The 25,379-nt window shown below is 37.5% G+C and overlaps 1 protein-coding gene across 4 annotated transcripts; it reads left to right on the top strand.

Moving 5' to 3' along the window:
* On the top strand, nucleotides 1-23,467 carry LOC116806869 (mesoderm induction early response protein 3). 4 transcript variants are annotated; one of them, XM_032744649.3, is made up of 13 exons: nucleotides 1-138; nucleotides 847-871; nucleotides 2,357-2,505; nucleotides 6,880-7,014; nucleotides 8,514-8,634; nucleotides 10,795-10,880; nucleotides 11,069-11,141; nucleotides 13,267-13,418; nucleotides 13,856-13,937; nucleotides 17,055-17,149; nucleotides 19,143-19,270; nucleotides 19,453-19,598; nucleotides 19,694-23,467. In XM_032744649.3, exons 1-13 carry the CDS (start codon nucleotides 130-132, stop codon nucleotides 20,152-20,154), a joined length of 1,662 nt encoding a protein of 553 aa, XP_032600540.1. In that variant the 5' UTR covers nucleotides 1-129; the 3' UTR covers nucleotides 20,155-23,467. The 4 variants fall into 4 exon arrangements, with proteins under 4 accessions (XP_032600540.1, XP_072779116.1, XP_072779115.1 ...); XM_072923015.1 differs by lacking the exon at nucleotides 1-138 and adding an exon at nucleotides 462-593 and having other exon boundaries at nucleotides 17,058-17,149; XM_072923014.1 differs by lacking the exon at nucleotides 1-138 and adding an exon at nucleotides 462-593.
* Nucleotides 23,468-25,379: the final 1,912 nt, after the last annotated feature.

Here is a 25,379-nt window from a genome sequence, read left to right as displayed (position 1 = left end):
AAGTCCTGCCGATCTCTCCGTTTCTTCGCTCCCTGGCTATCTCCGGCTAGAACTCGGCGGCTGCCATTGGCTTAGCGGCCTCATCCGGACACTCGGCGCAACGCTATTGCTCAGCTCAATCGTCCCAATATGGCGGAGGTGAGCGGGGAAAGTGGGCTGGGGTGTCGGAATTCGTCTGGTTCCCTGTGGGGTCCTGCTGCTGGCGGGCCTTCTTCACCCGCCTCACCATCCCCTTAAGGCGCTTCTGGGATGGCTCGGCGACGCGGGGTGGCCAGCGAGGCGATCTGCAACGCCTGGGCACTGGGAGCCTGCGCGACTAGGCCGCACGGCGGGTGCCGCGCAGCGCGGGTCCCGAGTTCGCCGCCCGCGGGCGGCCGACAAGCCGTGATCAGGCGCGCGGTCGCCGCACCGAGCCACGGAGGGCGCGGGATGGGCCAGTGGCGGCGTCACCGCAGCGCGGACGGTGCAGAAACGCTCGGCGGGAGGGAGGAGAAGCGAGCCCTGGCCTGGAAGCGAGGAAGAGGCTGCTGGTCCGCCTCTCTCTGCCTGCCACTGTCATGTTCCGCCTGGGTCGGAAGGAGTGGGAGTGCCGGGTCAGGCGAGGCTCCTTAGAGGGCTTTTGCTAGGGGAGGAGGAAAAAAGGAGAGCGATAGGTAGGGAACGAGCGAGAGAAGGAGGGATAGGAGAGGGTGAACACGATGGAGGGGCGAGTAGGGCGGGGGCTGGCGGGGGAAAGGAGCAGGTCCGGGGGGGAGGGGATGGGAGGGGGCATGAAATGGAGACTCCCTACCTGCTGCTGGGTTGGATGGAGCCCGTGTCTCACCTCACTCTTTTCTCTTCCTGCAGGCTTCCTTTGGGAGTTCGAGCCCAGGTTCGTCTTTGCCCGCCTTCTGCCCCAGTACCTAGCCTGCTGCCTGCACGCTGCTCTATCCTTCCTCCTCCTTCCCGAAATTACCTTCTGTTGCCTCATAGCTCTCCTAATACTTCATGTTCATGTAACTAACTGCCTGCCTGATTTTAAAGAGAAGGTGTGCTCTGGAGAGTTCTTCACTTACCTCTGGTCACAGTTAGTAATTGGCTGCTCAGAACCCAAAATGAAAATAGAGTTTTGTAGTATTTTTAAGACAGCATCTCAGTAAAGCCATGTAGCCTGGAGAGAGAGATCACTTCTGTTGCTGCTGCTAACTGCAGGGTTGTGTAAATTTTTGATTTATTGATAATATCAGAAAACATTTTAAGTCATAATTATATGTAATTGTTAAGGTTTTAACTACTGTTAAGGTTCTTTGGAATATTTACACAAGGAAGCCTATTTAACATCAGCAGGGCTACTCCTGAAAAATATTTGGGGAAATGCATTTGCTTCTGTATACCTGCTCTTGGCACTGGCTGAGCTCTAGTATGTAAGAACTAGAAGGGGAAACCTGAGGTGAAAGAGAAATATCCTAGACTGGTTTTTTTCTCCATCATGAAAGTCTTAAGAAAGTGAACACTGAAAAACAAAACAACCCTGCATTTCAGTAATTTTCATTGTAGAATACTGACAATGCTGTACAAAATATTTGCATCTTAAAAACTTGTTGAATATAGTGCTTTCTAACAGATGCACTCAAAATAGCAACAGTATTTTTTTATTACCTATGAGTATCCTCTTGGGTAATGAAAAAGTGTCTGTTGGACCACAGAGCTGTCATAATGACTTGTTAATTACTGTGATCCATTAGAAATGTTTTGTTATTTCTGGTATATTTCCCTCTATATTTCTTGAAACTGCTACGTTTGTTCTTTTTTAGATCAATTACTAAGAATTAAATTAGTTTTATTAAAAAATCTCATCTGTGAGACTAATCTGAAGTGAGTCTTGCTGCTTATTTTGCTGTTGTTAGGAAACTGGTTTGCAACCTAAGTTAGCTGTTAATCAGGGAAAAGCTATGTTAGTTGCCATAAAAATAATATAAATAGAATCTGAGTCTATAAATCAGTGTCTTGCAGCATCTGAAATCTTGTGACATGTGGATGTTATACTTTAATGATGATTTCCAGGATCTTTAAAACAATCTTTTATTCAGTAAAATATTAATTTGTTATTGTACTTTCTGAAAGTTTGTTTCAGTAGTTTAGATACTTTTCCCAAGTACTCTATACTGCAGGAGAGGAAACTGCACCTATTAAAATACAAAAAGGGAAGGCCAGCTAAAATAGTTGAATTTGTCAGGTAGTTAAGAATTTGTTCCATTTATTCCATTGAGAGTTCTAACTATGTATGTAAAGACTCATGCAACCTTATTTTTTTCTGTGTTGTAATTTCATATGTTGGTATAGAAAAAAAATTACTCAAATTAGGATTTTTTTGTAGTTGGCTCTTTATCCTCTGAGGATCATGACTTTGACCCTTCTGCTGAAATGCTGGTACATGATTATGATGATGAACGAACTCTTGATGAAGAGGAGGAAATGATGGAAGAAAAGAAAAATTTCAGCTCTGAAATTGAAGATTTAGAAAAGGTAAGAGTGACTTGCTCTCTCCTTAATGTCCATATATATTGTAGCTTTTTAGTGAAGACAACACTCAACCTGTTCTTTAATTTGTATTGCATAATGCAATTTTCTGCAAAATGCCTTTGGAGGTTTTTTTTTTAAAGAAAAAATATCGGGTTTGGTTAGGACATAGTGCTTCCTCACAAAAAGGCTGACCTTAGCTTCTCAAAGTTATTAGTGTTAAGTTCAGATTGGTATTTTTCATTTAATTACTTTTTCACTTTGGAAAAGAAATTACTGAAGCAGATTTTAAAGTCTTATTATCTAATATCACTAGTCACTTCTAAGTTTTATACGTTGGAAGTAAGTTTAAATTGTACATTAAGTGACAGCTAGCTGTGTTTCATTCTGTTGGTCAGATTTTGGTTTTCCAGTCTGGAAGAGCAGTCCTGTTTTACACATTTTTCACATTCATTTGCTACATAAATTGTAGTTCTATATCTCAGTTTCATCAGTTTGGCATTTGCTGGATGTACAAAATGACCAGAGTGCTCCTTGGCTTTTCCTATTCCTTTTTACATTCTTTAATTACATGCTTTTTCTGTTTCTACCTCTTGTTCATCTGTGTCAGTGCATCATCCATTTTAAACGCCTGCTGAATGCTAAATAGCCACAAACTGATGCTGCTTGCATTACCATTCAGTGACCCACTTACACCACTCAGCATAACTGCAGATTTTGATCAACAGACTTCCAGGAAAGTGTAATTTTTAGCATTAAGTAGGAGACTGTGCTTTTGTAGTCCATTTAAAAACAAATTTTCTTAACTTCTGGGGTTTTTGTTTGTTTTGCTTTTGCCTTGCTACCTTTTACAGTTATATTTTTGCTAATTTTGAACTTGCAATTATAATAGCAAAGCAGCTTGCCAAGTCTGGTGGTTAAAATGGAGTTGGTACTCCACAAAATGATCTTATTGCTTCTATAAAAGAAGGAAAAAGAACTGAGAGCCACTTGTCTTATACTTTAGTACTTTATGTCTCAATCCTGGAAAGACCTGGACACGAATTTGCATTTACCCATTGTGAAAAATCTTTGCAGGACTAAGACCTTAGCTGATTAAAGAAAACAAGTAGCTTAATCAGTGTATAAGTTCAACAAGAAATTTTTTAAGGTAATATAACTTTTAAAGGTATAAATTATTGGAAAATATATCTAATTATTTGATAACTTGGGTAACTAAAGAAAATTTCCACAGTTTGTTTTATTAAATGTGTTAGGATGCAAGTATGATGATATTTAGTAAAATAGTTTGATCAAAAGCTGTTGGAAAAAAGAAGTTATAAACGAAGCCTTTCTCTTGATTTTTGCTTCTGTATCTGTTTTTCTCCTATTTCTGTATTGGTCTTGTCTGGGAGAGTTAATTTTCTTCCTACTACTTAGTATGGGGCTATGCTTTGGATTTGTGCTTAAACAGTGTTGATAACACACTGATGTTGTAGTTATTGCAGAACAAAGCTTACACAGAACCAAGGCCTTTTCTGCTTCTCACACTGCTCAGGAACTGGCTGGGCATTGGTCAGTTCATGATGAGCAATTGTTTTCATTTGGATAACTTGTTTTTTTTTGGTTTTACTTCCCCCCTCTTTTTATTTTTTCTTTTCCTTACAATTTAAAAAAATTATTATGTCTTTTTAAACATATAAACTGTCTTTATTTTAACACACAAGTTTTTTTTTCACTCATCCAATTCTCTTCCCCCCATCCCATGGAGGAGAGAGGGAGGGAGCAGCTCTGTGATGTTTAGTTGCCATCCAGGGTTAAGACACAACAGGGCACAAATGGTTTGTGTTAACAGATTTGACCATAACATTAGGAAGAATTTACATCTGTTAACATTTGCTGGTCATGATATTGATTTATCTGTTCTTGACATTAGCTTGTCTGATCTATGCCATGCTCTCTTTTTTTGCTGTGTGTGTTCAAGATTGGTGTTGGATTTTGCAGTTTGCTAATGCTCTGTAGTGCTTAGTGATGTTTTGTCTGCAAGATTTATTATTAAAACACTGGCCTTGAGCTTAATCTGGTATTTGGGCTCTGTACTGAAGATTAACGTACTTCATGTACCATCTCATGGAGACAATTAACAATTATACTTCTTCCTCTGAGAGATTTTTTTTGTGGAGGTTATACAGAATGGCACCTTCACCATCACTTTTTGTCATGTTTTCTCCCTTGTTACAATAACTCTTCAGTATCTTGAACATCCTTGGGTAGTCTAAATACTTCTATTTGTATTTCTTAGGAATATTACTTCAGCTTTTTATGAGGTTAACAAGCTATTTAGGAATATGACCCAGGCCCTGCGGCAGCGTGGTTATGCATGGCAAGGCATGTATGTGGGAGAATATGGACAGGTGTCTAGAAAGGTTTACACCTCCAATGGTCTGGAACTTCTCTCCTGAACAAGTGCGGAATCCTGATGAAGTGATAGAATATATGGGGGGAAAGAAAAAGATGCCCTGGCTATTCCAAAGAGGCAGAAACAATGGAAGCAGAAGTCAACTTGTTTAGTAAGAGATGAAGAAGCTTCTCCTAACAGGGAGCAGGAGAACAAATCAGAAGAGGCAGCCTCCAAAAGAAATATTAGCAGTATATGAAGGAGTTCAAGCAGCTTCAGAAGTAGTTGGTACTGAAGCACAGCTCCTTTTGGCACCTCGATTTCCTGTGTTGGGCTGAATGTTCAAAGGCAGGGTCCCCTCTACACATCATGCAACTGATGCTACATGGAGTAAATGGGTTGCAGTGATCATACAAAGGGTTTGAATAAGAAACCCCAACCACCCAGGAATTCTGAAAGTGATTGTGAACTGGTCGAAACTTCAGTGTTGCCAAAGGAGATGACTCAGGCTCAAGAGTCCCCACTATATAATAAACTACCAGAAAATGAAAAGCAATATGCCCTGTTTACAGATGGATCCTGTCATATTGTAGGAAAACATCAAAGTTGGAAAGCTGCCATGTGGAGTCCTACATGACGAGTTGTGGAAACTGCTGAAGGAGAAGGTGAATCGAGTCAGTTTGCAGAGGTGAAAGCCATCCAGCTGGCTACAAATATTGCTGAACAAGAAAAATGGCCAATACTTTATCTCTACACTGACTCAGGGATGGTGGCAAATGCCCTGTGGGGGTGGTTGCAACGATGGAAGCAGGATAACTGGCAGTGCAGAGATAAACCCATCTGGGCTGCTGCATTGTGGCAAGATATTGCTGCTTGGGCAGAGAACCTGGTTGTGAAGGTATGTCACATAGATGCTCATGTACTCAAGAATCAGGCCACTGAAGAACATTGAAACAATAAGCATGTGGATCAGGCTGCTGGGATTGAAGTGGCTCAGGTGGATCTGGACTGGGAACAGAAGGGTGACCTATTTATAGCTTGATGGGCCCATGGCACATCAGGATATATAGGAAGGGATGCATCATACAAATGGGCTCATGATTGAGAGGTCGACTTGACTTGATACCACTGCACAGGTTATCCATGAGTGTTAAATGTATGCCATGATCAAACAAGCCAAGTGGCTGAATGGTGGTGGGAAGCCACTGCTCAGGGACTAGCTGGGCATCGGTTGGTGGTGAGCAATTGTTTTCATTTGGATTATTTATCTTTCTTGGGTTTTATATACGTCTGTCTTGTTATGGTTCTTTTTTCTCCTATTTTCCTTGCATTAAAAAAAAAAAAAGTATTTTTAATTATTAGACTGTCTTTATCTCAACTCATGAGTTTCTTTCTCACTTTTACCATTTCATTTCTCACCTCCATCCCACTGGGGAGGAGTGAGTGAGTAGCTGTGTGGTACTTAGTTGCTGCTTGGGGTTAAACTACAACACCTTCTCTACAGTAATTATAAAATGTATTGTGCAGAAGATGGAAAGGAGGGATAAAAGATTGCTACATTGGTTTATTTCTGTGGTGGTTTGCACACTTGCAGGTGTAACTATAGGACTAAAGTTTTCAGGTTTTTCTGCATTTCTTCTAAGGGGATTGTTAATGTTCCTAGTCTATCTTCTGTCTTGAAGAAATATAGGCAAATCATGTTCTACAGTGTGAATCAGATAAGGAGCAAATTTTCAGTATTTACTCTTTAGTTTCATCCACTAAATGGCTTTCTTCAATAGTTTAATGGGACTTCATTATATGCCAAGAGACACAGTTATGAATTATTTCAGTCTCATGCCTGAAAATATTTTAGATCTTTAATCAAGATTCCTGCTTTCAATTAAATGTTTCATATTTGTTTTTTACTTTTGTTTTTCAAAATATGTCTTATCCTTTTAGGCCTGAACTGTTTACAAGTATTTGGCAATATGTTGAAATGTTTGTAAATCTTCTTGTATTAGGAAGGAAACATGCCTTTGGAAGATTTGCTGGCATTTTATGGCTATGAACCCACAATTCCAGTTATGGCTGGTTCCAGTGTGGATAGCTCTCCAAGTGAACTTGCAGATGAGCTTCCAGATATGACTCTAGATAAAGTAAGTCAGAACTGTTTTCCCCTGTATTACGGTTTAAAAGTAGAAATCGGTGTGACCTTATATTTCACTGTCTCTTGATGTTACAAAATACATATCTTTGTCAATTTCAACATAAAATTAAGAGTTACTGCACTAGTGGAGGACTTGGCAGCATTAGGTTTATGGTTGGACTCAAAGGTCTTTTCTAACCTAAATGATTCTGTGATTGTACTTTTAATTCTTTTTCAAAGATATTTAGGATCTGGATTTAATTATAATTATCACACAAATGCATGGCAACTTTAGTGGCATTATATTATTACAATTGAGAAATGAATAAGGTAGTGGTTCTTCTAAAACATTCAGAGAACTTTAAATAGATTTCCTTTTTTTATTATTATTTTATAGAAGTGGGATTTTTAATGAAAATTTCTGTATTTTATTTTAATGTATGCAATGTCCAGAAATAATAATTCTGGCTTCAAACATACATATCATATATGAAACCTTTGTGCACAACTTGAAAAGTGCACTACTGGATGCTTTGGAATGTATCTTTCAAATGCATATAATTTATAAAAATCTCATCTTTGGGGAGTGAGAGAGATTGTTCTCTGTGCAATTACTGTATGTATTGCATTGTTGAATATAGAAACACAAAACTACAGTTTTTATGATTCACAGGCTAACTTTGAATTCTGAGATCAATCTGATTGTTGCCTAAAAGGCATGCAGCTACTAGTTTGTATTATAAAATCTGTAGGTAGTAAGTACATGTCTTTTTTTTTTTTTTTTTTACTTTCCATAAGTATGATAAAATTATAAACTCCACAGAAAGCATAGTATAATGCTGGCTCTGCACATCTGATTCTCATTAGGAGTCACCATTGTGTTGAGGCTACAGAAATGTACTTGGCTTCCTGTCCAATACAGTTCTTTACCTCCCTAATCACTATAGAGGGGTTCAATCATGTCTGGTAGTGGAGGAAGTATGTTCTTCCCCCCCCGTCCCCCCCCGCCCCTCCACTTTATTATATTTTGTCAGTTATCGGTAATTCTTCTCCGGAAAAATATATAAAAGTGCCTGGCTTTTGGTTTGGGTTTTGTTTGTTCACCCATTTCCCCCCCCCCCCCCCATTCCCCCCCAGAATTTAAAGGGTATCTGTGATGTAAAGAATGACAGAATTTAACATGTTTCCACTCACTTTTTTATTTTAAAGCAGTAGGATGAACATCTGAGATTTGATGCTTGCAGGGGTTACTACTTGTGCATTTATTTTAATAGAAGACAAGGGGGAAATAAACCTCCACGTCTCCATGTTCAACTCTGAAATGAATGGTTATATTTGTTTTGAGAATTAGGAGTGGATTAACTTTTTAATAGTGAACAGTCTGCTAAAATTGCTTATGGTAAAATAATTCATTTTAATAAATGAGACAATTTGCTGAATCTAAATGCTCGCTAGTTTATATTTAATAGTCTGTCTGAAGTTTTGGGTTTTTTTATTTTAATGATACAGGAGGAAATAGCTAAAGATCTCTTGTCAGGTGATGATGAAGAAACACAGTCCTCTGCTGATGACTTGACACCATCAGTTACTTCACATGAGGCTACTGACTTCTTTCCTCGGCCATTAAGATGTAGGAAACCTAATTTTATAATAGTACTCATAAAGTCTTAGCATTTATTATAAACTATATAGCTTTCTAGTTTAAAATATCAGAGTTGCAGAGTGGAATTGAGAAACAGTGCTTTGCAGGATGTTGTACATGAATATTGTCTTTGGTTGGTATTATTGATTACCTAAAAGGCCTATATTTAATATGATGCTCAAAGCACAAGCACAATTTTTCTAAAAATACAGTAGCTTTTCATAATGAATAGTTAATGTGTGTCAAGGAACACTCTTGGTAATTTTCTGGGCATTGGTGAATGGCATGAATATGTAACCTGTTCTTTTAAATTAGTGTTTCTCTACTAAATTTTTTGCTGGTACTTTTAAGCCAGTGACTCCTCTTTCAGCATATGGATGTGAACTGGAATTTGGTTTCTTTGTTATTATTTCCCTTCACATATTCAATGGTTTTCCATAGGAGTTCATGAGCCAGAGTGTTTTTATATGGGATGGGGCCTATGAACCCATGACCACCAAAATTTCACTACCCATGGAACTATTATGGGAAAGATCCAAGAACCATTGGTTCAATTATCCAACCTTGGCAAGATATTCCTCATTGCTCCAACTTTAGTACACCAGTGAACAAATGAACTGCAATAGACAATGTGGAGGATTTTTATAACAATTTTAATTTGGCAAATATTTTGAGCTTTTTCTGGGGGACTTCATCCCTCTAGAGAAAGGGGATGATAAAGGGCATGTGCTGTCTCAATCATCAGCAATTGTAGCCCCTTTGCATGCTGCTGATTGTGTAATGTAAGGCATTTTTGAGAGAGATACAAAAACCTTAACTAAAAAAGGGCATTATAACTTTTTACGCAAACCCCAATCTTGCTGGCACTTAAACATTGCTTGTGAACTGTCAATGACTATGACACTGAAAGTGTGGCAACTTAATGGAAAGAATTATTAGCCCCTTCATCTTACTTGGGATTAAGAAACAGTCATCTTTGCTTTCAACTATTGTGTTTTTTCTATCAGAATATTGCTCTTTCTCTACTAGAACTTTTGATTGGGCATTTTAACATCAACTATCCACCATGTCAGGGAGAGAAATGTCAGTTTTCTGTGCTGTTGACAGTTCCATTTTTTTTTTCTCATCCCTGTCCATTTCTCTTAAGTTAACATTCAATTTTAAGATAAACATGTTTAACACAGGCCATTTTGTTAAATTTGGATTCACTGGAAAAAGTAATTGCATATTATTATCCAGGCATTGTGCTCTTTCACGCATTCATGATAGCTTCTTGCCTCTTTCTAACAGCAAAAAGAGACTGGTGATTCTAGTAATGACTACAGAAGAGGAGCCTCAGTCTATCATCTTGGATATTGTCTTTGATGATTTATTTAGTTGTGATGAAGCTAAAATTGAAACCCTATTTATGAACATGTTATTACTGCAAATTGAGAATATGAAATAGCTCTTATCAGAACTATGGATTCCATTCTGCTGGGGATAAAATAAAAAAAATAGAATTTCTTCAGAACCCGGAACCACAGAGTTCCAAATTCTAAAATATGAGTTATTCCGTGGAGTACTGTATTTGAATTACTTGGAGTGCTCTGCTGTATTTCTTCCTAAGGAAAAAAATATTTAAGAGGAGTAAGCAGTCTTTTGTTATCTTTTGCTTATTCTGTTTTCTGTATATCTACTATATCTTTAGTCCCTGCTGAGGTAGCCTTGTTTAAAGGAATGTTTTGAATGTCAATTAAAACTTCAGCTGAAAGGCTTCAGTAGGTAATAAAGACTTACCTTCAACTTTCTTTGGGATTAACCCATGGTGAAGTCATAGTCCTGGAAGTTTTCTGTTTTTCTCATACCTTTTCTATAAGGTGTAAGCATTTATTGAAGAAAATCAATGAAGAAAAATTATCAAATTTCCTTTTGGCTGTTGAAATATTGTCTTAGTTGCAATAATGGTAAATGTTTCAGTTCTGCAATATGCAAGCACCAATGCTTTCTGACTTCATTCTAGTTTGATAGAAATGTAGATGAACAGACTGGTGATGAGTGTCTTCCAGAATAAAAGCAAGGCTCCTTTCAAAAGTAAAGAATATCTTGTAGTTCTGTGTTTGAACTGAAAATTCTTCCTAGCTAAAACCAACTTATTTGTGTCTGAAGCAAACACTACGTGTGATGGAGATAAGGAATCAGATGGTGAAGACATAGAGGCAGACAATGGTAATTCATCTGAAGATTTGAGAAAGGTAATAACTATATCTTAAAAAAAAAGTTAAGAAAACTTTTGCTATTAAAAAATGCATTAACATTTATAGTACATATCTAAAATAGTACCTTAATTCTGAAATTATCTGCAAAATCCCATGTTAATCAACTTTGTAATGCTTCCATGCACAGAATATTAATACCCTTATGATTTTTGTTACATCTTCAGGAAATAAAGGTTGGTTCACAGTATCAGGCTGAAATTCCACCTTACCTTGGCAGATACAGTAATAATGAAAAGGGTAAGTTATTCTATTTTAGTTCCTATATTTATACATAGCAGCTGATGGAAAAATGTTATTTAAATTTATGAGATAAATTAAATGACTTAGTTAAAAAACCCAAACCAACCAACCAAAAAAACCTCTAGTCAACTGAAGTAATACAACCACATAATTATATCTTAAAAGTGTGATTCTACAACTTTTAGAGGATATTTTCAAGAAGACATAGGAGAATGGGTTACAGTCTTAATTCTGAAGTATCTAGCACTATTAGGAGGCAACAAACTGGGTCAAGAAGTAAATATTTTCATCAGGATATCATAACTGGGCTATGAACATGTAAGTTTGCATTGAAGATCTTCAGTATGTTTCTTTGCTTCTTTTTTAGCAAGCACGACAGTGTGGGTTACAAAATGGTTATGAAAAACAAAGCAATGAACTATTTGAATTTTCCATAGCATGAGTAGAAGATGTAGGTCTCAATATACCTTGTCTTTAAAAAAATATGTTTTAAGTATGATGTTATTGCTGTATAAATGTAGGTTAAAAACTGAAATTGTGCCAGAGTAGAAGAAATAACTTTATTTAATAGATTTTTATTTGGTACCTTTAGAAACCTTCACTGACTGGAAACATTAGCAAATTAACATCTCTTATGTTGCTTAGGAGATCTATGGAAGTTTTCTATTTTCTATTATTTGAGCATGATGCTTACTGGATGTGAGAAACAGAAGAGTGAAAACTGGTTTTATCTGAATAGTCCTTTTACTATTTACACATCTTGACTTCTCCTTGGTCAAGAACTAGAGAAGGGCCAATAACCAGAGGATGATCAAGAAGGCATTAATCTGACAACTTTCTCTGGAACAAGCTGGTGCAAGAGAGAACCAGAGAGAGTATTGTTCACTGGCATAGCCAGGAGCAAAGAGGTAGCTACCAGATGGGGGAGCCTGAGGAGTTCCTCTTGAGAATATCAGGTATAGATTCCAGCAAAAAGTGTTGGGTTGTCTTGGTTGATAATGGAGATTGAAGCTGAGCTCAGCAATGCTTGGAGAGGGTTGAAGATTCTGTAAAAGCCTCTTTTGTACTTCCTGAAGAGCTTGTGATGGCAAACAGAGGCTTATATTTCTGCTGTGAAGTCCCAGGTACTGAAATTGTGCTAGAAAGCAGTTCTGCTCTTCTATAAATCTTACACTTGTAACATGTCTGTCTGAAAGCTTTCAGCGTTCTTAAGTCATAACAGATCTTTAGGAGTTGCTATTTTATTCTTCACCTTAGCTTAATATTCTTTCCTGCAGTTATATGAGAGATTTGAGAATCTTAATCTCTTCTAGTGGAACTGCCATTATACTTGGGTGTGTTTGAATTTAATAACTCTAATTTATACTGCCAAGAGAGTACATAAAGCATTATGTGTACACACATCTATTGATCAGAGTAAAGGATTTCGTTTAATAAAGAGTTTAAATGTGTGCATAGACAAGAGTTCAGGCCAACTCTTGAATATTTCCAATATATTTCAAATAAGCTACTTAAGAGGTACATACATGGTTTCAGTATACTATGAAGGAGGACTATACATCCTGATTGCTTGTAAAATAGTTGATAACAGCATTCAGTTGTTAGTGAATGCTAAAAGAAATTACCACATTTAGACCTAGATTTCCATTCTGCTAAGTAAGTTTTAGCAAATTTTAGTTGAAAATGACCAGTTAGCTGCCACCTCTTTTTTTTTATTTTATATGCAGTATTTGAAATATTAAAGTACACTTTTTATTGTAAATTATAGCTTATTTGTTGTAAACATCTGAATAAAACAGAGTGGTTTTGCTAATTTTTTTTTATATTAAGATTAATACATATGCATAATTTGACTTGAATCATCTACCTGTCAACAACCTGCTCCTCTGTAGAGATTCTGTCTCAAGAGCCAGTCCCTTATCCTCATGGAACCTGAATCTCTTCAACATACCACACTGCAGTCTCTCTAAACTAAGGCTTTTTGGGGAAAAAATTAGCTGCAATTTGAAAGTGGCATGACAGTGCTTGATTTTATTACTTCTCTATTCCTGTTCTTTGTGAAATAGCTTTTTATGTTCTAGCCTTAAAAGTGTCACAGTTGCCATAAATTCTGTTTTAACAGCCTATGAAAATGAAGACCATTTACTTTGGAAACCTGATGTGATCTCAGAAAGTAAAGTTAAAGAATACCTTTTTGAAACGTCCTTAAGAGCAGGAAATGAAAATATGATTGACAGAATTCCTGAAGGACTACATACACGTGACAATGAACAAGTATATTTTATATCCTGTTCCATTTGTGGCACATTGCTTTGTAATTAATGTGTTCTCTTTCTCTGCCTTGTATATAAAGGCAGCAATATTTTTTTTTAATTAGATGTTATAGGGGTCAGGATCTTATTTGTAATTTTAAACACTTGCTTAAAATTGAGTATTTGAATGTTTGCAGTGTGGTCTATGATGTTTCAAATTGGCATGATGTTGACAAATCTAGTTTTTCTAATTATTGCATATAATGTTTTACATTTGCTTAATTAAACCTTGCCTTAACATTTGGATGGTTTTGCTTTTGATTATTTTAACATTTTCATCCTATATAAAGATATAACCTCTTTTTACATTAGGTATGTTCACTGAAAGGCTTGTTTCAGAAATTTATATAGGATATTTGGAAACTTTAACACTTTCTAAAGACTACTTCTATTTTATAGGCACTATATGAACTTCTCAAAAGTAGCCATAATGTTAAAGAAGCAATTGAGAGATACTGCTCAAATGGAAAGGCATCTCAGGGTAAGAGAGAGTATCTGCTTTTTAAGAAATATGTCTTACACATGAGTAAGATTCAGATTAATAAGCACATCCCTTTCCATGATGTCTTTAGCACAGATTACTCATAGAATCATAGAATATGCTGAATTGGAAGAGAATCACAAGGATCATCAAAGTCCAACTCCTGGCCCTGCACAGGACACCCCAAAAATCCAGCCAAATGCTCCTTAAATTCTGGCAGTCTTGGGGCCATGAGCATTCCCTGGGGAGCCTGTTCCAGGGCCCGACCACCCTCTGGGTGAAGAACCTTTTCCTAATATCCAGCCCAAACCTCCCCTGATACAACTTTGGACCATTCCCTTGGGTCCTGTCACTGGTCACCAGAAAAGAGATCAGTACCTCCCCCTCCTCTTCCCCTCACAAAGAAGTTGTAGACTGCAATGAGGTCTGACCTCAGTCTCCTCCAGGCTGAACAAGCCAAGTACCTCAGCTGCACCTCGTACGGCTTCCCTCAAGGCCCTTCACCATCTTTGTTGCCCTCTTTTGGACACTAATAGCTTTATATCTTTCTTATATTGTGGTGTCCAAAACTGCCCCCAGGACTTGAGGCGAGGCCACCCCAGTGCAGAGCAGATTGGGACAATCACCTCCCTTTGACTGGCTGGCAATGCTGTGTCTGATGCACTCCAGGACACAGTTGGTCCTCCTGGCTGCCAGGGCACTGCTGACTCATATTCAACTTGCCATTGGCCAGGACCTGCTGGTCCCTTTCCACAACACTGCTTTCCAGCATCTCATTCCCCAGTCTGTCCATACATTCAGGGTTGCCCCATCCCAGGTGCATATTCCAGGATTTACCCTTGTTGAACTTGATACGGTTGGTGATTGCCCAGTCCTCTAATTGGTCAAGGTCTCTCTGCAAGGCCTCTCTGCCCTCAAGGGAGTCAGCAGCTCTTCACAGTTTTGTATCATCTGCAAACTTACTTAGCATCCTTTCCAGTTCTGTGTCCAAGTCATTAATGAAGGTGTTGAAGAGCACAGGGCCTAAGATGGAGCCCTGTGGAACCCCACTAGTGGCAGGTGGCCAGTCTGATGTCACCCCATTCACTATAACCCTTTGCGCCCAACCCATGAGCCAGTTGCTCACCCATTGCATGACGTGTTTATCCAGCTGTGGGCCGGACATTTTGTCCAGAAGGATCCTGGGAAAAACAGTATCAAAAGCTTTACTGAATCCAAAAAGATGACATCAACTGGCTTCCTTCGATCAGCTAGGTGGGTAACCTTGTCATAAAAGGAAATCAGGTTTGATAAACAGGACTTTTCCTTCATGAAGCTATGCTGGCCATGATGGCTGTGATCGATGACTGTTGTCCTTCAGATGTTTTTCAATAATTCCCATTAGGTATATAACTCAGAATATGTATAATCTGACTGTTAGCCAGATGGAGATTTCTGCTAGAGAAGTTTGCAATTTGTATAAAGATTGCAGGATCAAATTTTACATGTTTTCTTTCCTTCTTTTTTTCCCGTTTTTTTTCTATTTTAAGAATGATACAGACTGAGGAGAAGGGGGGAGTTGTAATTTTGCTCCCATAAGACAGTTCACCCCCACATTACAGTACCTTTTTGAGATAATGATCAATTATAAGCTACTGACATTTATACGAGAATCAGAACATAGCTGATAATGAGTGAGCCCCACTCTTCATCACTGTGCTAACATTGTGCTATGTCAACCCCAAACTTGGTTCTACTGTATAATTCTCTAGGTCTGTGGTAGAGTGTGGAGAGTTTTGCTTGAGTTTACAGTGGAAAACAAGTTTGTTTGTCCTTAACTTTATTATTCCCTTAAATAAAAATCAGTGTATCATTTAGCAAAGAGTTCTTTGTCCTGTAGTTTGACACATGTTCCATAAAGCACAAATGGCCTATGAGGCCTGGTATAAGTTTGTATTCTGGTAGATATTCCTTACTCAGAACTGGATCCAAGGGGAAATTGAATGTTTCAGAGTTAGGTGCTCTGAAAGCTTAAGTATGTAAGATAACAGTGAAGGGAACAATAAGGAATATCAGAGTAGTGTTTCAGAAAACTCTTTTATGAGAGATTGTGTGTTAGAGACCCAAATTCTGTCTTAAGGACTAGTGCTCATCCTCTCCCAGACCCCAAGTCAGATGGAGTTTCTATCCTCATTAAAAATGGTAGAGGATGATAATACTGTTGATGCCCGTCTCTTAGAATAATCATTGTGCGGTGATCTATACCCACTGAAGTTCACTGCTATTCTTAATATGCATTAAAAATCTACATCTCCCAAGATAATTTCATAACAGTAAGACTTTACATGTGGATCTCCTCTTTGAAGCTTGAGAATTCTGTAGTAAGGAGTGCAAAATTAATGGACTTGTAGTGGAATGATTATCACCTTCGTCTGAAAGCAGCAAGGTCTTTGTTCCAGTGTCTGCTTCCAGAAATGCTTTGAAATGTGATTATTTGTTGGTTTTTGTCATCCACCCTCATTGGCTTTAAATGACAACTGAACAGATCACTACTATGAATGTAAGATGCCTCAAATATCCCTCCTTTATTATATATAGACACAAAGCCATAATCAAGATAGGGAAGCAACAATACTTGAGACAAAACTGACCTACTCAAATAGTTTGAGCTACTTTGTTTTAAAGCTTTTATTCCTTTTTAGGGTTTTTTTTTTTTGTTTAATTTGTAAAACTAAAATTCACTTGTCTTTAAAAAGTCAGAGGTTGTTCCTTCACTCTTTTGTTCCAACAGTCACTGTTTGTATCTGATTAAAGAAGGAATATTCAGAAAAATAATGATGTTAACAAATCTTGGGATTTTTTTTTATGACAAACTTCTTAAGAAATAATAAATGAAGTATTTTGAATGTCCTTTTCCCTCCGGGGTGAAATACTTCAGTAACCAGACTCTTTTATGAGTCTTTATAAGCAGGAATACTAGATTTCAGGTAGGATATCTTTACATTACAGGAAAGAACATGGGTCAAAATAACTGAACTGTTGCATTTTTTTTAGACTGTGTTTGGATGTTCAGGCATTAGCAACACAAAGATTAGTCAGTGAAAATAAGTTTATCATGATGCTTTTGCAATTGTCTAGAAGAGATGACAGCATGGACAGAAGAAGAATGCAGAAGCTTTGAACACGCACTTCTGATTTACGGGAAAGATTTTCATCTCATACAGAAAAACAAGGTTAGTATTTTACAGTTAAATGAAAGAATTGGTAGATGATATGATGCTGAATGTTTGCAAAAGCAATGCTTTTTCAGAAGCTATGCAAAAGAGTGAAATAAGAGCCAGCATATTAAAACCAGATTGGTGTTTCCATGCTAATTTTGCCTCTGATGCCATTGGAAAAGCTAGGTGTTGCAACACGAGTTAATATATTATCTTTGAAATCAACTCATGTTGATATTGCTTACATATATACATTTATGTTAAAATTTAGATTAAATGTCTGCCTCTCCTAGAGGTGTATTATTTTCATACCATGTCTGTGAGAGGGGGAAATAGGTCTTTAATTATTTTTGTCACTCAGAAGGTGTAATTCTACAGAAATTGGCTTTGTTTTTTCAGAAAGTGTAGTCATCCATCAGTATTCTGGTTTCTGACCAACAAAGGAGTTCTAATCTTTATCTGAATTGCTTCTGATTAACTCCTCTGTGCCTGAAGATTAGGAATTGGACTTTTTTTTTTATTAAGTAAATGTATCATTTGGTACAGTTGCCAGTATGTGTTTCCAAATTTTCTGTACATGTCCTCTATGTTTTGATACCACCTTGAGGATTCGTACTGGCTGTGACTGTGATAGAGTTAATTTTCTTTATAGTAGCTAGTATGGGCTATGCTTTGGACTTGTGCTGGAAACTGTTGATAAGACACTAATGTTTTAGTTATTGCTGAGCAGAGCTTATGTAGTCTCAGCCTTTTCTCCTCAGACTATCCTGCCAGTGAGGTGGCTGGGGGTGCACAAGGAGCTGGGAGGGGACACAGCTGGGACAGCTGACCCCAAATAACAGGGGTGTTCCAGACCATATGGCATCCTGCTCAGTAATAAAACTGGGGGGTGAAGGTTGGTGGGTGGGGGCTGCTGTGGCTTGAGAACTGTCTGGGCATCAATTGGTTGATGGTGAACAGTTGGGTTTTTATATATTGCTTGTTTTTCTTGGTTTTTATTTTCCTCTTTTTTAGATTTTTTTTTTTTTTTAATTAGTAAACTGTCTTTATCTCAAACCATGAGTTTTCTCACTTTTGCCCTTCTAGTTCTTCCTCCCCAATCCCACTGGAGGGGGGAAGTGAGCAAGCAGCTCTGCGGTGCTTAGTTGCTGGTGGGGGTTAAACCACAACAAGTCTTCTTTAGGAAACTGGTGCTTTTGTTGTATTTCAGGTAAACTTTATAGGGTTGTGGTTGCTGTTCAACAACAGTCAGTTAATCCTTTTCAACACTTGGCTTAACCTGTCCAATGCTAAATATCTGGGTGGTTCAATTTTTAAATGGACCTTATCCGTAAACAGTAATTCACTAGCAATACAAATAAATAATTTTAAATTATTTTTTTCCAAAGTGCAACAAAGCATATGAGTTGGTCTGTCACTATGGACCAAAATTTTCCAAGTACCCAATGTCTTTTCTGCTTCACTTTTCTTGGGTCATTCAGTTGCTCAGTTTTTTACTTCTTAACAGAGTCTGTCCCATAGTTATAAAATTGCTATGTAAGTTATGAATTGAAATGCTTCAGATGTAGATACAGTTTCGTGTAGTTTAAAAAAACAAGCCTAAACAACAGTAATGCATACAATAGAACAGATGTAGTAATTATTTAGAATAGAATATACAGTTTCAGTTGGATGTGACCTACAACGATCATCTAGTCCAACTGCTTGACCACTTCATGGCTTGCCAAAAGTTCCAGCATGTTTCTAAGGGCATTGTCCAAATGCCTCTTAAACAATGACAGGATGAGGCATCGACCACCTCTCTAGGAAGTCCATTCCAGTGTTTGACCACCCTCTCGGTAAAGAAATTTAAAACTGTAGATCTCTTTTTCAGATCCTCTGATTTAATTTGTTTGTTACAGATACTAGAACAGTAAAAGGAACAATATTGCAGGAATATGGGGACTGGGAAGATGACAAAACATAATGCTTTGCATTTATCTTGTCAGTTCTTCTTGCCTTCTTGTAGGTAAGAACCAGAACAGTTGCTGAGTGTGTGGCTTTCTATTACATGTGGAAAAAGTCAGAACGTTATGATTACTTTGCTCAGCAAACAAGATTTGGAAAGAAGAGATATAACCATCATCCTGGAGTTACGTAAGTAAAATGTCCTTGGAATATGTTTTCTGTTGCAAATTGTAAATGTAAAAGATAAGTTCTTCTTCCCATCATTGCAGTGTAAAGCTGCAGTGGCTATGGCAACTGAGAATAAATCCATCATCATTTTTAGGCCTTGTTTTCCTGTTAAATAACCTATTATGAATGCCATATTCTTAAAGGGACTACATGGATCGTTTGGTAGATGAAGCAGAAGCTCTTGGTGGAGCAGTACATTCTTCAGCCTTAACATCAAATACTCGAACAGAAAGCGTTCCTGATCAACAGATAAGCATTCTGAACTCTATCACTGCCAATGAGTTGACAGGTAAATCAAGTTAAAAAAAAGAAAACTCACAACCTTTTTGTTGTAACTATATAAACAACTATTTCATTCTCATTTTATGTTCATCTGTTTTCCAGCACTGACAAACACTGTAGCTACAGTCTGTCACACTTCAGCTGTGAACTGCCTGGATGATGCCTTCCCTCCTATGGACAGCTTACCCCGAGCACCAGTAGTTAATCATGTGCCTGTTGGAACAGAAGAATTGCTTAACTTGCCTAGCAATGGTGAAAGTGATTGTTTTAATTTATTTGAGACTGGCTTTTATCACTCAGAGTTAAACCCAGGGAACATGTGCAGTGAGGAGACAGAAAGACCTGCAAAGAGACTGAAAATGGGGATTGCTGTCCCAGAATCTTTCATGAATGATGTCTCTGTAAATAACCTTGGTGTGGACTTTGAGAACCACACACACCATATTGCCAGTGCCAAAATGGCTGTTTCAGTGGCTGACTTCAGCAGTCTATCTGCAAATGAGACAAATGGTTTTATAAATACCCATACTCTTCACCAACATACTGCCCTTCATTCAGAATGACTGTGGAAAACTAAACAAAGAGTGGGTACTTTATGCAGTAGTAGTAAACTTGATGGGAACTATCAGGTTTGCTTAGTCTTTCACTGGAAGTTTGAACTTTGACATCAGTGATGTCTTTTTATGTATAGAACTATATCTTGATTTACCAAGAGTAATTTCTTTTTTCAGTCCATAAATGTGGAAATGTTTGGCAGAGTTTGGAACTAAGAGAACTCTGTGGTGCAGCTTTAGGCTCTGCTTCAAATTTATTTTAAATCCTGTAGAGAGAGGCCAACATTTCAAAACCAGCACAGAAGTTCTGAACTGATTGGAATGGCTTTTTAGGCAAAGTTACTTTTGCCATAATGGATGCAGTGTAATAACAGTGTTTACAGGTACTGTTCCTGATCCCTGCTCAATGTAGCATTTTATTTTAATTTTTTTTTTTTTCTTATAAGGGCAGGGATGGATTTCTTTAACTTAAACTGCACAAACATACAAGGATGTTTTTTAAATGGAACCTTCTCTCGTGATACTAAACTAGAGCACTTCAGTTTAAAAAAAACAGCAATTTCATCTTGGTGGAAGCTAGCACAAGGGACATAACATGAATAAATTATGAAGACCTACACTTGGAGGCTGTTGCAAAATTATAGGCCATGGCTACCTTACACAGAAGTAATTATGCTTCCGGAGGTATCTGTGTACTTTAAACTTTCTGGCTTAAAACAGATATATTTTAGGCTATTGTATTCAGATGAGTTTTGTCCACAACTTTGAAGATTAATGCACCTGTGTAACTTAACTTTCCTAAGACAGCTGCTGTATAAAGCTACAGTATGCACACCTTAAGATTTGCTACTAAACAGTCTACATTTTGGAAGAGAAATTGTTTGGAGCACTGCAGTTCAATGTGTTACAGTTTTGAGGGGCTATCTAGTTTATATAGAAGTAGTAGAACCTTGAAGTATGTATTTGAAAGTTTTTCTTCGGTGTGGATTGCATTTTTTTGTTTAGCAAGTCATTAGCTCAAAAATAGCACTTTTGGTCAAATAGAAAAGGATGAGTAAAAATGTCTCCCATAAAAACAACTATTTAAACTCAATACATTTTTATTTTGACCATTGAGTGCAATTTAGCCATTCATTAAGTTTTCTTTAAAATGTTAGCTCTAATTCTTGTGGGAGAACATCAGTAGAATTACCCCTTTCCCTCTATACTTTTTCTTTGCATTGTTCATACTACAAATTTAATTGCCACAAACTTGTTTTGATTATTAAAGTGATTAGGCTTGCATTGTTGATATTTGTAATAGTTGCTTCAAGGTTATGCTGAGTAATTAGAAAGTAGTGGCTTTAATATTTGAAAGGGAAGAGGGTATTTATTATGCTTACTGTGAATTGCATTGACATCCTGAGTTATGGATGCAGTGTATGGAGTTTTCTTTACAGCACTGCAATGAAGATTACTTTAAAGCATTTATACAATAGCACATTTATCATATTAAAACTAATTAGTTTAGCACAGTGGACACAAGTAAAGATAATTTTGTAATCAGTTCTTAACTTATGCATCTGAAATATAGAATCCTAGTAAGTACACAATAAATAATGGATAGCCTTGGCCCTGCGTTGTATTCTGACATTTTTAGCAAAGTTGTCAGCTTCTTGCTGCTGTGTTTTGTGCTGAACTGTGTACCTTGGTTTTTTTCTTTATGAATCAACATATTTTATGTAATTTTGTAAAATACTGGTCATAATCCTTCATTGTTATACATTCAGGTCTATGGGTTTACAGTGAGTGGCTGGTCTGTATAAAAATCATTATACAAAGATGATTGAATGCTTATAACAGTTGCATTTAAATGAACATGCCCATTCTCATTAGCTGATGCAGTAATATATTCAATTAATCTATGCATTGCTGGGCTCTTAATGTAGACAGATACTTGTCTAAGGCTTGGGTTGTCAGCAAGTTGAATGGACACTTTAGTTATTTAATAAAGACTTTTGACCAAAATTCAGAAAATTATGGGAGAAAAATTAATTTCAGCTAGTCTAATAGATTTTTAAATGCTGGTCTTATTTAGCTTGTTGGCTAGCTAGCTGTTATTGTTTACTTTTAATTCCTTGTTAAAATGAGGCAATAATTTGCAAGATTTTGTAAATATTTAATTCTTCATATCTTTTTAGATATATAGTTCAATATTTTCTGACTACTTGTGTGTATAGTAACATTTTTGTGCATGCTTGATGTGACATTCATAAATTTGTGCCACGATAACTTTATCCATGTAAAATAGCTATTTATTGAATTTTTCATTTAGAAGCTGGACTTTATTTTTCTCTCAGTTGAAACATTTAAAATTGAGAACTTGTTACTGTTTATTAAAAGAATTGTCTTTTGAAAGTCAGCATGAAAACAACTGAATTGCAACCATATGAAGAAATTATATTGCCTTGGTTCTTTGATGGTGAAGCACAATTCTTATAACAAACTGTGATGAATTCTTTGTCATCTGCTATACTTGTTTTTCATACAAACAAACCAAAAATCCATAATGGGAAATTGCAGTGTTGGTAAATGTATCCTTTTAATATACAGGGAATCTGAAGGGGATAGCTGGTTCATTTAGAAGTGTAACTTGGTGCTGTGATTATAGCAATACTTTTACTTTGGTTACTCATATATCATCTTCTCATGTTAGGTTTTTAAAGGTTTAGTTTTCCTCTTGCCATGGTCAAAGTAGTAAATTGTGTACTATTAGGTCAATGAATTGTGTAATTGTTTCCTGTTTTTAACTTTTAAAACTGAGGATCAAAAATGTATGAAAACTTCAGATCAAGTAGAACATAGTGATAGTACTTAATTCAACCAAAGTCTTTAGGTAAGTATTTCAACTTTGAATGTAAACTAATGTATAAACTGACCAACAGAGACACTTTGCCCAGCACTACAAGCACATTGTCTACAGATGGGGAAACTAAATACAGTAATTTATAAAATAACGACAAGGTTACTATTTTTTTATTCCTATTTTTCATTGGAAGAAGGAAAATGCTATCAATTGTAAAATACAGAAGGTATGGTTATAGTCCTCTTAATAAAACCGATTCCAGTTATTCAAAGTACCTTGTGCATAACAACAAATTTTGTGACAATCGGGACACGATTTTAATATCAGATGTTCAAGAGGAAGTCGCTATTGTTGCATTGGTTTTAATATTTGTACATAAACACTGATTTTTATTTTTTTTTAGCATTATTTTCTATTTGTTGTACTTTAATACCTGGTGTACAATTCCAGAAATAAATGTCTGGGAACTTTTCTTTATTTGTGATGCAGATATATGAAAAGCTTGGTTAGCTACTTTCTTTTCAGAAATACAGAGCAATACCTCTGAACACATTTTAAGATACTCTGGGTCCTCCTGAAGTGCACACTACCACTCTATAAGCAGTTGGGAGAAGTCTCACATACATTACCCTTTGCTCTTTCAGAAGACTTCAACTTACCAGATGTCTGCTGAAAATACAATGCAGGGGAGAGGAAACAGTGTAGGAGGTGGTGTGGTGTGGTTTAACCCCAGCCAACAACTATGTACATGCAGGAATAACCCAGACTGTTTCCCCCAGCATGTTTTTAATGTGCACTACAGGAACTATCCCCTTCTACAGTACATAAAAGTTTTGACTGGGCAGGGCCAGCCCGCTTGGCACATCCTCTGGTGTTGATTAACCAGATGCCTTTTGTTAAATGTGTATTCCAATGTTTGAAGGTCTCACCAGCCATTGTTCTCAGTGTCATCTTTAACAGTCCATTATATTTTTCAATGTTTCCAGAGGCTGGTGCATGATAGGGAATGTTATGCACCCACTTAGTGCCATGTTCTTTGGCCCAAATGTCTATGAGGTTGTTTCAGAAATTAGTCCTGTTGTCTGACTCAGTTCTTTCTGGTGTGGCATTTTGCCATAAGACTTGCTTTTCAAGGCCCAGGACAGTATTCTGGGTGGTGCCATGGGGCACAAGGTATATTTTCAGCCATCCTGTGGTTGCTTCTAGCATTGTAAACACACGGTGCTTGCCACCACGGCTTTGGGGGAATGTGATATAGTCAGGCCTCTCCATACTTATATTTCAGCCGTTGTCCTCTATATCACAGAGGCTTTAACCACTTGGCCCTGCTTGATTGCAGCGCATGTTTCACATTCATGGATAACCTGCGTGATAGTGTCCATGGGCAAGTTGACTCCTCCAACTAAAAGTTGCATCTCTTCCCCTTATGTTGCCAATCCAAATTGACCTGAGCCACTTCAAACCCAGCACCCTGATCCACCTGCTGGTTGTTCCGATGTTCTTCTTCAGTGGCCTGACTCTTAAGTACATGAACATCGACGTGGCGTACTTTCATAACCAGATTTTCTGCCCAGGCAGCACTATCGTAGAGTCATAGAATGGCCTGGGTTGGAAGGGACCTTAAAGATCATCTAGTTCCAGTCCCCCTGCCGGGGCAGGGACAACTAGACCAGGTTGCTCAGAGCCCTGTCCAACCTGGCCTTGAACACTTCCAGGGATGGGGCAGCCACAGCTTCTCTGGGCAACCGGTTCCAGTGCCTCATCACCCTCATAGGGAAGAATTTCTTCCTAATATCTAATTGTCATGATTTGATACTGGTTAAAATATCAGGTACTCATGAAAATCGTAATGAAGGGTTCATGACTTGAGATAAAGATTAGGAGAAAACACTTTAAGGGCAAAACAGGCTCAAACTTGAAGTTATTAAGTAAATGTACTATTAACAGAGTCAGAGGAGGGTAATGAGAAATAAGATAAGCCCTTAAAGAACCTTTTTTCCCCCCAGCCCCTCCCTCCTTCCCACTGAGAGTGCAGGGAGACAGGGCATGGGGGTTTTGGTCAGTTCTTCACTCAAAATCTTTCTTCAGTGTCATGATTTGACACTGGCACAGTGCCAGTGCCCCTATGAAAATACACCTTCCCTAGATGAGTGCTGTGAGATGCGATTAGGAACAGAGTAGAGCAGGTTTAAGCTTAGAAATAAAGAAAAAAACTTTATTAACCTACTACTATAATAAAAGACACACGCAGAATCTAGGATGAAAACTTTCTAAAGCATTCCTCCTCCCTCCACCTAATTTCTAACAAAACATGGTGAGACAAAACTTGGACCTTTAATCAAGTTACCACCCTTCATAAAATCAATTCTTAGTTTATTAAGGGAGAGAG

The sequence above is a fragment of the Taeniopygia guttata genome, chromosome W (assembly GCF_048771995.1).
Source record: "Taeniopygia guttata chromosome W, bTaeGut7.mat, whole genome shotgun sequence".
Lineage (NCBI taxonomy): Eukaryota > Metazoa > Chordata > Aves > Passeriformes > Estrildidae > Taeniopygia > Taeniopygia guttata.
Note: the sequence above shows the minus strand (reverse complement) of the source record. Positions and strands in the feature narration are given on the sequence as shown.

Coding starts and splice junctions, on each gene's coding strand:
- LOC116806869 (XM_072923014.1), top strand. CDS start 558: ATGTTCCGCCTGGGTCGGAAGGAGTGGGAGTGCCGG. Junction 8,635..10,794: donor CTTTCCTCGGCCATTAAGAT/GTAGGAAACCTA, acceptor TTGTGTCTGAAG/CAAACACTACGTGTGATGGA. Junction 17,150..19,142: donor ATCTCATACAGAAAAACAAG/GTTAGTATTTTA, acceptor GCCTTCTTGTAG/GTAAGAACCAGAACAGTTGC.